The 11,241-nt window shown below is 45.0% G+C and overlaps 1 protein-coding gene across 7 annotated transcripts; it reads right to left on the reverse strand.

The window, feature by feature from the left end:
* Nucleotides 1-461: 461 nt before the first annotated feature.
* On the reverse strand, nt 462-8,379 carry LOC123449567 (transcription factor ILI6). 7 transcript variants are annotated; one of them, XM_045126828.1, is made up of 7 exons: nt 8,220-8,301; nt 5,911-6,094; nt 5,643-5,808; nt 2,754-2,842; nt 1,845-1,956; nt 1,303-1,414; nt 462-947 (listed from the first exon to the last, which is right to left on the reverse strand). In XM_045126828.1, exons 3-7 carry the CDS (start codon nt 5,774-5,776, stop codon nt 795-797), a joined length of 600 nt encoding a protein of 199 aa, XP_044982763.1. In that variant the 5' UTR covers nt 5,777-5,808; nt 5,911-6,094; nt 8,220-8,301; the 3' UTR covers nt 462-794. The 7 variants fall into 7 exon arrangements, with proteins under 7 accessions (XP_044982763.1, XP_044982764.1, XP_044982767.1 ...); XM_045126829.1 differs by lacking the exon at nt 5,911-6,094 and having other exon boundaries at nt 8,220-8,292; XM_045126832.1 differs by lacking the exons at nt 5,643-5,808; nt 5,911-6,094 and having other exon boundaries at nt 8,220-8,379.
* Between the last annotated feature and the right edge of the window lie 2,862 nt (nt 8,380-11,241).

Consider the following 11,241-nt stretch of genomic DNA (forward strand, 5'->3'; position numbering starts at 1 on the left):
AGGACAGCAGAATCCTGTAGGCCTCCATTGAAAATGATATCGAGATATTATTATTAGATGGATCCCCTCTCGTCCCACCCACTACTACTGTAGTTTATCGTGTCATTGAAAAGGTTATCTCGTGTCTGTCTTCAGTCAATCGACAAGTTCATTCACACGGCCAGTGTCGTTCTAAATCTACCTCTCTTTTTTTTTTTTTTTGACCGAGCGTCAACTGTCACTGCTCATCTCTTCGTTTTCTTTGCTACAAGTCATTTTTCTCGCGAAGCAGACGTTGCGATCAGTCATCAGACAGGCCTAACGACCTGCCCTTGGACTTGCTATCGCTCAACAGTCGGTCGTAATAATGATAATTGCAGCTGCGAGATCTGGAAAAAGCAAGAGAGAGCGAAAGGAATCTGCCCACATCAGCGACCACCACGCTGCTGCCCAAAACAAGACAACTCCCATGAATCTTCTTGTACCAAAAGAGGCAGCAAAGCAACGCTTCGAGTTTTTTTTTCCTTTTCTTTTTAAGCATGGCAACACTTCGAGTTGGCGCTAAAAGAGGTGCACTTGGAAGCAGCACATCACACACAAATGAGTAACGATTTGATTTAAGTACACACACAAAAAAGATGGGCCTGATTACGACGATGACACGATGACAGCATGCATACACGCGGATTAAGTAGGTAACCTGCAACTCCGGTACTAATTAAAGATCGCTCCCTAGGCCTACAAACGCTCAAATTCAGGCTTGTGCGCTCAGCAGGACAGCGACGAGGCGCCTGCGCACTGCATGGGAGCCGGCTCTACATCAGCAAGCTGCGGATGATGGCCGCCTGCGCGCTGCTCATGTCCGAGGTCGCCAGCAGCTCCGACAGCCTCTCGCTCAGGTCGTCCACCTCCCGGTGCAAGCTCCTGATGTAGGTGCACGTCTCCTGCAGCACCCTTGAAGATGGCACCTGAATTTTGAAAACCAAAGGGAAATTAACGGGTCTGGTGTCAGGTCAAGGTCATTATAATGTTAATGATAGCTAATGCAGAAAGTTGAGGCGTTGGAAGAGCATGCAATTATAGGATTGTCCAAGGCATAGTTGATTAGTTCATCATTTGCTAGGCTTAATCTACACAAGGGATCGGTGAGCAGAAGATTGCAACTACAATAAAGCAGTGGCCAATTTCCTTTTGTGCGTGTGTGTAAAGAAGAAGAAGAGTCTAATTATAATTTCTAGAGTTACCATTTGCTGCATATGAAGTGATAATGACGATGCTGAATTATTCCGCTTTTGAGAAAAACGATGATGAATGATTACGTACTCTATCATTGCCCCGGAGGCGCGCCTCCGGGAGGAGGTCCTGCAACTTGGAGACAAGGTCGCTGATTTGCTCGTCGGTGATCCTCGATGAGCCAGACTGCCTCGACCGTGACCTACGGCTCGACATCACGGCAAATGTGGGTGATCGGATGTACTTAGGAATTGGATACTTGGCAGAGAAAGCCCAAGACAGTGAGGGTTTATCGCTGGAGTGAGACAAGTTTGAGAGACAGAAATGGCGGCAGACAGGGGCGGAGAGGAACTAAGAAGAAGTGGTGTTGGAAGAGAGGGAAGACAAGTTGTGCATGGGAGAAAGAAATGAATGGCTACTGGGGTGTTAAATAGTAGCAGCTCCAAACCGAGGAACCCAAAGGGCAAGCAAGAGGAAGTGAGCTTCTTGTGATCTACACAGTGCTCAGCCCAGTCCAAGACCCTGACCTATAGGGACAAAACCAAACTATGGTCCAAATGACAGTCACATGCAGGAAGTATTAAACTGAAAGTGGAACAGCCAAGAGAGAGAGAGAGAGAGAGAGACCATACCGAGGAGCTTGTGTGAGTCTCATGCTACTCGTGCATCGCCGCTGCAAGTGGGAGGAAGCTTTGAACAACAGGAGATGAAGTGCTGGTGGGAGAGACGACTTGGAGGCCAGTACTGTCAGAAGGAGAAACACATGCCATGTTACCTGAACTACCAAAATATATGTGGGTTTATTGTTCTTGCCCCCACATTATGTACTCAATATGTGTATGAAATAAGAACAGTGGCTCTACAGTTACTGGTAGATGGCTTTGTTTGCGGCTCTATTTGGATATGTCTAGGGTTCAGTATACACCCATGCATGAAGCACAAATCTCTTGTCGCCGCAAACACTAGGGCCGGGAGGAACAGCGATGCCGGGTGAATTCCAGTCACTACTCACTACTCTATAGATGCGCAAGTGCTTCCTAGAAAACGTAATTCTGGTGTCATTTTTGTACAGTTTCCTAATTCCTATCTACATATCTATCCTGTCAGATCAGAATTTTAGCAATCTCAATTTTGTTCCTTATAACCAATAGTGCTCTTGCGTCATAAATTTTAAAAATATAACTAATACCATGCACAACTGCTGAAAGACCAGTGCATGAACCGGACCGATCAGTTAATAGATTTTCCGGCACTGAATACCTCACAGTGTATCAGATTCAGCAGTGTCATGATGCTGACTGGTCTCTTCGATCATTTGGCACCCACGGCCCATGTCTTGCGGCGCCTGATAATCAATACATGTATGGGGCACATTGACAAGTGTTATTACACCCACACATTATCAGGCAGAATCAAGACCAATACTGTGGGTTCATGTATCAGATCGGTGCACTGTTTCAAGTACAGAAATGGAGTGAAACAAAGGAATGAGCTGGTTGCAGATAAACTCATACTTGCAGTATCATGAAATGATTACTTACTGAAACACTTTGGTTCTCCTACTTCAGTCATTCTCATTCTTGTTCTGTTGCTCAAGTTGACCTGATATAAAATGATGTAACCAAGCTTCCTAAAAGTATGACAATGAAAATGATCGACAAGTTAGTTAGAACACTGAAAGTACTGAAAAAGAACCCAATGTTTTGATATAATATGCAACAGACAATGCATGTACTAATGCTGAGGATTTAAAGCAAAACAATAATGCCTTCTGTAAATTTGGGATTTCCAATGTATTAAGCTTGACCAATTAGCATATCTGAATCATGTATGCCCTTTCAGCTCCCAACAAACTCCTGGGAATGTATGAATACATGTAGGCTTACACAGGTTGCAATAAGTTTTACTTGATGACTGTATTATTATGAAAAACACTCCCATGTATCAGCAAGAACATTTAGCTCTGTAACGAATAAGAGTAGATGCATTGGACTACATATGGCACCAAATATGTTTGCAAAATGCGCCCCTATACATACAGATCATAGTAGAATGAATCTGTCCTTCCAGGAAATAGTTGGTGGACAACTCAGAAGAATCATTGGGAATTTGACCAGTCAATGCCACGAGCCAGCTAGTACAGCAACTATAGTGCAACTGCCAGCTTTATTCCTTCAGTGGCATACTGACACCTGAGCTAGTAGGACAGATATTAGCCCTTCGTACCCTTTAGAAGCTTAAGAGACAGTATTAAGATGTGAACATGACAGCAAAAACTCGAAATGTAAGCTTGTGGGTACTTGCATTTTGACCCAACCTCTACACTCATAAAAGCAAATCCCAGTTCTCACATTTCGCAAACTAGTGGCTGGTTCAACTATCAACATAGTAAAACATCAATAACCACAACATATAAAGTTTCCAGGCAGTTCAATCTGATTGATCATTTCAATCCTTAGATTATAAGCAGGTACTCCCTCCAATGCAGTATGCCATAATTTGCAAACTAGTGATGATAATGCACGCCATTTAAGAGTTCAAGAGATCTAGACTAGTAGTGTGAAACTTGATAATGGCACAGACACATCTTGTATTGTAAGATAATTAGGTAATGACGAACTAATGACATCGGACAAGCACGAGCTGGTTAAGAAAGATCATATTAGCTTGATAACGATCTGATTAGCCAGCCAATCACAGCATATACATGTACTAAAAGTTCCCTTTGTCTCGGGAATATTCAATTCACAAGATCCACTGCCAGTAGTACAATAATGCTGGATCGTTAGGTGCTGCTGCTTTCTTAAAAAACTATCACATTAACCATTCCATGTAGTCAATTAGCCCTAGCTATGCTGAGCGTAACTACCATCATACAGCTCGCTTAGAATACCAATTGCAGGGTAAGCTACTCCCCAAATGACCATTTTACACTTAAGTACGATGAGAAAAGAATATAGAATATCAAATCGCCAATCAAAACCAGCTAGTTGGTGATGATCCGAGCGTATCTTGACGGCAGCATGTCTCACGGGGCACATGTAGCTCGATCCAATTAGTAGAAAACGTCCACAGGTTATCACGTGGACATGGTATTGTTTATGAAGAAACCCCTTGGCCCCAGCCCTCCACCCAAGGTCACACACGCCAGTGAGATCAATCCCTTGTTTATGTCTACACTTGACCAATTAAGAAAACAAAGAGTACTGCTTATGTACTATACAACAGGCCAAGTAGGCCTGCCTACAAAACAGATGCTAGGAATCACATGCATTATCTTATCATATTGCGCTGCGCTAACAGACCCTCACATGCCTTACATACTTTAGATCTGTCACCCTGTTCGTGTGTAAACTTTGAAAAGAGATATGTGAATCATGAGATCCAGGTAAATTTTGTAACGAAGATCAGCGTGGACAATGATGAAGCCTCATGGTCTGATACTGAAAAGATCCACAAAAGGCAGGTCTTGCTCACTTACGATAAGAATATGCAAGATGCAAATATTGGCCACGAAAATTGGTCTTTCCTCCTCAACACTGGAATGATTTGGGCATCAGTTGGATAATCTTTTGAGCACCGACCTCCACACAACATGATGGAGTCGTACTGGTCAGGAAAACTTTACATATATCACAGTTAGTTTACATTATCATCACACCGTGTTGCCACAACAAGCAAAGGACTCTTTACTAGACAAAAGAACAAGTGAATTCCAGAACAGAGTGACAATGTAGTTACATCTTGAATGAAGATAAGTCATACCGAGGAATGTGCCTAGAGGATAGACAGGCAAAACAAACAATAAATTACCAGAGTTGATTTTGTAATGTGAGAAGCTTCCACTCACTATATGACTAACAGGGTTCTTAATGAAATGACAGGTAGTAGTCTGACACAACAGGGGGAATCATATGATCTGGAGATACTGAAGGTCAGCTGTATTCAGTTCAACACTCCTGCAAGATGACTGGCTATTTTTAGGAAATCTAAGACCTACTTGCTAAGAAATATTAAAACTAAGGTTCTGACAGTGCTCTCAGTGCCCAACAACCGAAAGGATACAATACAACTAGTTTTCAGTTAACAAGGAAAAGAATCCAGATCTTCCTGCAGAGTCTCAACATGCTCATCATTGAAAGCTAGATTATACTAGGGTGGGCGGTTGGTAAACAGGAAATTAAAATAAATATTCTAAGGCTAAAGCTACTAACAGTGCACATCTAATAGTTCAGGCACCATTGGCTAAATTTATACACTAGCATTGAGTTTCAAGTGAAAGCCATTCAGAACTGGACAAAGATGAAAATAGAGTAGCATTGAAATCCCCCAAAAGGCACGTAAGAACACACCGACGTGTACTATGAAGTTGAAAAATCATGTGCTAGTAGTGGCTGGAGAACATGAAATACAGTGTGTAGGTTACCCACCAAAGCTGATTATGCCAGTCTGGGAAGACATTTTCGGGAATAGTGTTTGCAAAAGGGAAGTTTGGAAGTGCACACAGAGACGCTGAAGCTTCAACTCCCATAATTCCATCTTCCATGCATATCGCAGCCACCATATATTCATGCCTAAACTTTGGTCCATGTGTATCTGTTTCAGCCAAATAAACTACTGTGAGTTGAATACTATGGATATAAGGTAGTGCTTCCTCTAGGGAGCAGCAATCTTAGTTAAGACAATAAAGAGAATCACCATAGCCTAATGAAGATAATAATTTTCTGATCAGAGAATTTTGTGTCCAGGTAGCCAATTCCAGCTTAGCATTGTTTCCATGATAGTGATAGTCTCATAGGTACAAGTTGAATGACCACATAAACTCCTAGCACTGAATATTCCATATAGTTCTTCCCTTCAAACCCATTATCAAAGATATCATCTGATTTTTCCAAATGTTAGTTTCTCCAACGACATGATCATAAACTCACATATCAAAACTAAGATGGACCAGATAAAATGAAGCGTGCAAAAGTGCATGTTCTTGACAAAAACCAGTGTGCAGAAATCCCACTCTTTCCAACCGCATACAATTTTCAGAGAAAAAACTGAATGGATAAAAAAATGAAGTATGCACCTGTGCTGACACCATATATGCTAATAGTATTTTTGTTATTTTGCCAACATTTACATACTAGAAAAAAAGGGGGGGGGGGGGCATAAATAATTGAAGCCAGGACTCTCATCCATTTAAGTTTTTTTTTTGCTATTGTAAATAGATTACATAGTAACTCACACAATGAACTAGGGTTCATACTGAACACCTGGTAAACGTTATGCTCTAAAATCAGCAAGAAAATTGCATCTGAGATCAATATGCAAACATCTTTTAAGTATTTGGCTACAATTTTCGGTTCTGGTGCGACCAGTATACCTATTTTACATGTTCAAATACTTGATTAGTAAATAAGTGTGTGTTCTTTCAATAATTTATATCTCAATCTATTTTGTTTCATGTGTATCAAGAGGTCCAAAATTGAGAATTAGTTCAACAGGTGAATCTAAATTCAAGAATCATTTTCACCAAGTAAGCCATGCATTTCAGTTTACTAATGCAATTTTAGTCATGGATCATAGATGTGAACATGGTTGGTTCCAGAAAACGGGGGATAGTTACATTCTGGTAATTTATCAAGTACAAAAGTGTTATTTAGAGGGATACTGTAGCCATGGCGTTGGTAGTCCCAAATGTTGTTTTGTGAGTGGGTAGTACAGGCTGAATAGAATAGAAGAGAGTGAACTGAGAGATAATTGCAGCCTATGTGTTTTTAGATGGAAAGGGATCGCCTCCACGGATCCATTGCAGCCTATGTACAGCGTAATGTATCTCTGGATGCAAACAAGCTCCCCTTTACACGAAACCTACCACATATTCAGATTCAAAATCAGAGAAGCTTGATTCTCAATGATTGGATAACTAGTAAATGAACCTTTACATTTGTTTACAAGAAAGAAGTTCCCTGAACCCGTGATCTATACTGCAGGTTCAACAGCACTGTTAAATGCAATCTATACTGCAGGTCACTGGAGGTTTCAGTAGCTGAATCTACCAACGCAGTAGCTTCTTACTGCAGGTCAGGGGACGTTCCAAGTCGGTAGCTAAATCTCCAATGTATAGCTTCTTAAGTAAAATAGAGCTAAATGTACCAGCCCAGCATCTAGACTGTAGAGCAACATAGTTAAGTATTTCTAAGGTTAAAGCACATAGCACTTGCAGAACCAGAATTCACACAGTAATGTTAGTTACAAAGAAACTAGGCCATCTGAATATATCGTTTAGTTTTTGTTTAACAAAGGTAGGTAGTCTGAATATATCATTTAGTCTTCGCTTCCTACTATATATCTCATTAAAGGTGCACCAACACATGATTCCCTAACGAACAAAAAGGCAGATCATATACAAATTTGCTAATACAACAAGAAAGTCTTTTTGAAGTTGGATCAAGCAATCATTTGCAAGCACCAATTAAAATCAAACTGGCCCTGCAACTGACATATTAAGTTTCCTGAATGCTTTGTTTGTGTGGACACACCCAGAGTTTAGAAAAGGCACTTGATCCATTCAATTACCAAGGAAGACCTTTTTCAATTTCCGAGCATGGCCATCTCACTCTTTGTACTGGACTTATATCAAATTTATGAAGCGGTCTGGGGGCTCCGTTCCTTTCTCTATTACTAGCATTATTAATAAATATAGGCCATGATCAACATCCTGATCATTAGGGTCTCTCTACCAACATAGGGCATTAACGCAAGCACGTAAGCAGCTAGGCATGGGATGGGATTAATTATACAAGCGCAGCAACAGTATTTGGATGAAATGGTAGCTGCAGCATAGCAGCATCGACAATTTGCGGGCAGCAAGCACAGGCGTAGCTCTAGCGAACTAAGCACGAAAGTAAACCAAATCATAGGCGCCAAAATATATCTCTACCACCACCATAAGAAAAGCAGAGTGCCGATTTACAAGAACACCAGATTGTACGAAGGAGGAAGGGGAAACTTACAGCGAAACCCTAGCGGGAGATCGCGACATTTTGGGGGAGAGCGTGGTAGGGTTGGGGGGTGGGGGGTGGGGGTGCGCCATAGGATCGAAACAGAGCGCCACTGGCGGGCAGAGGGGCAGAGAGAGAGGCCGGGAGAGGGAGAGCAACGGCGGAAGCAATCTGGGCGCGGCCGCACTGACGCTTCTCCGCCGGGGCCGAAGGCGGGGGTGGGGTAGAGAGAGTGGGCTTGAACTGGGCTAAAATGGGCCAGATTCTTTTAGGAGCTTGCTGGGTAGTTTGGATACGAACGAAATCATTAATTAGGGAGTATTCGTTTGAAAGATTTTACCCTTCAGGTTGTTACAAATGACGCATTGCATATGTACCACTTGTCTTAACCTAAAAGTTTATCTTTTTTCTGTAGATTCGTTTTTTTAAAACGTTTTATCTTTTAAACCGTGCGTCCAAATTACGAATCGTTTTCGCCGTTGGATTTATTGCGTCGGGATCTTAAAAACTAGATCCCATGTTGATGGGTTTTAATAAACTTTTTTTTCATAAAAAAAACCGTACCAAAAAATATATGCCTCCGAGATAGAAACAAAAACAGAAAACGCAGTTTTTCCTTTTCAAGAGGCATGGATGTGCCTCTCATGAAGGCAAATCCTTGCCTTTCATGAAAGCAAAATCATGCCTCTCGCGAAAAAATGTTTTTTTTCTTTTCGAGAGGCACGTGCGTGTCTCTCATAAAGACAAAACCATGTCTCACGCGAAAGTAAAATTGTACCTCTCGCAAAAAAAGAAAACAGAAAACACATTTGTTTCCTTTTTGAGAGGCACGATCGTGTCTCTCACGAAAAAACCCCCAGAAAATACGTTTTTTTTCTTTTCGAAAGGTAAAATCGTGTCTTTCACGAAAGCAAAACCGTACCTCTTGCAAAAACAGAAAACACGTTTTCCCGTTTTTGAGATGCACGACCATGGTATTGCGAAACAGCAAAAACTCAAGAAAACTAATCTAAAAAGCCAAAAATACATGCGAAAAAATAAAATATAAAATAAAATTTGTAGGAAGCGTTCAGAGCACTAGACGTAATAACGGATGTAAACACGCCAAGTGACGACGTGCTGGAATACTCGTTGGAAGGCTTTAAATAAAACGCTCGTTAACTAACGACTCCCGGATACCAAACACACACGGCCCTGAGAGAGTTTGCAGGATGGGCCTCAGATCCGCTACGTGGGCAGCCCATGTGAAAGCTCGTTCTTTTTTCCTCGTGTGAGAGAGCTCCGGGCTGAAGGATTCAACGCGGCCCAGCGTGGCGCCGGTGACCGCAGCCGCGTGCGACGCGAGCGCGACCGGGCAAGAGCCACGGCGCAACGACCCACCCACCCAACCGCCGTCGCACCACACGTACGTACGTACATGCGTGCGCGCGTCCCCATCCCTCCAACAGACGGACGGAGACGGCGGCGGGCAGCGAAAAGGCCAGATGAATCCAGACCCTTTTCGTCGTGAACCCAGTCTCCAGTTGGGCGCCAGCCAGGCCACATGACCAGACGCCAGCGACCTCGTCACACCTCGTGTGCGTACGTGCTACACACACATGACTCACCGCACTCCTCCGTGGACGGATGGAGCTACCGTCCAAGACGGCGTCGGTGTGGTGGCCGTGCCCGTGCTAGTATCATCATCATCATCACCATCACCATCACCATCACCATCACCATCAGCTGCTGCTGCTGCTGCTGCCAGTGCCAGGCGAGGCGAGGAGAGGAGAGCAGCTAGCCGCAGCTGCAGGCCGGAGCAAACGGACAGCAGAGTGGTAGCGGCGTGGTGGCGGTACACGCCTTTATTGCCGGTCCACGCGGGAGCGCTCACGCACGCATGTATCCCTCCCCGCTACGTTCCTTCTCACTCAGCAGGACCACGCCCCGCCCCCGGCCATGGGCATGCTATGCTATGCTATGCTATGCTAGCCCATCGAGATTCAGGGAGGAGGACGAGAGGAGCGACCAACCCCATTGAATCCGTCTGCCCAGCCGTTGCATTTCCATCCAAGATCTGCCATCCAGAGGACGCACGCACCTGAGAGCCGAGAGTTTCAGAGCCCGCCGCGCCCATGCCTGCCTGCATCGGCCGATCAGCGTTGCAGGACGTACGTACCACCACAGCCCTACCGCTCTGCCTGTGCCTGTCCATCTTGCCCGGGGTCCGGCCCGCCCCGGCAAAAAAAAAAAGCGCGGTGTACCGGACCGCGGTGGTGGTGGTAGTAGTTTTTTTTTTTGGCAGGTTTTCCTCTGAGGAGCAAGCACGTACGTAGTACTACCCGTATCGTACATGAATTATTCTGCGTTGCCGGCGAGCTGATGGATCGATCTGGGTGGGGTGGGGTGGGGTGGGTTCGGTACGACGTCGCCGTCGGGGCGTGAGGCGACGGGGACGATTGGATTGACCAGCTCGAGCCACCGGCGCAGGAAAGAAACCTAACCGAACGCGTCGCCGTCGCCGCCCGCCAGCCGTATCGACCGCTTCGATGGCGTGTGGCGTGGCGTGGTGTGGGCGCGGCGGCGGCGGCGTACGTACCCGCTTGCGGGCGGTGACGCGACGTCGACCGGCGGTGGCGGGGCGCGGGTGGACCACATCAACGGATTGGAAGCCCAGGCGACGGTTGGATGGATATCGACACCTGGATGGACGCTGGACCAACCGCGCCGGCGCGTCCATCAGTCACCGCGCGGCTACTACGTACTTACTGTACGTGCGCGTATACGGCGACTGATCGAGATTGGACGGGGCTGGGCCGCGGTCGGAGGCAAACGGCGGCGGCCCGACCAGAGTTCTCTAGCTAGGCTAGGCTGGGGAGCGGCGCCTCCGGACTGGCCTGGCCCATGACCATTTCTTCGTCGTCAGACACTTTTGACACGCAGTAGCAGTACAAAAATGGGTCGTTTTTTCCTTCCATCTTTCTGTCCCGGCCGATCCTGCCGTGCACAGCGCAGGGCCGCTGGAGTGTTGCGTCGGTTAAGGCGATGATGATGG

The sequence above is a fragment of the Hordeum vulgare genome, chromosome 4H (assembly GCF_904849725.1).
Source record: "Hordeum vulgare subsp. vulgare chromosome 4H, MorexV3_pseudomolecules_assembly, whole genome shotgun sequence".
Taxonomy (NCBI): domain Eukaryota; kingdom Viridiplantae; phylum Streptophyta; class Magnoliopsida; order Poales; family Poaceae; genus Hordeum; species Hordeum vulgare.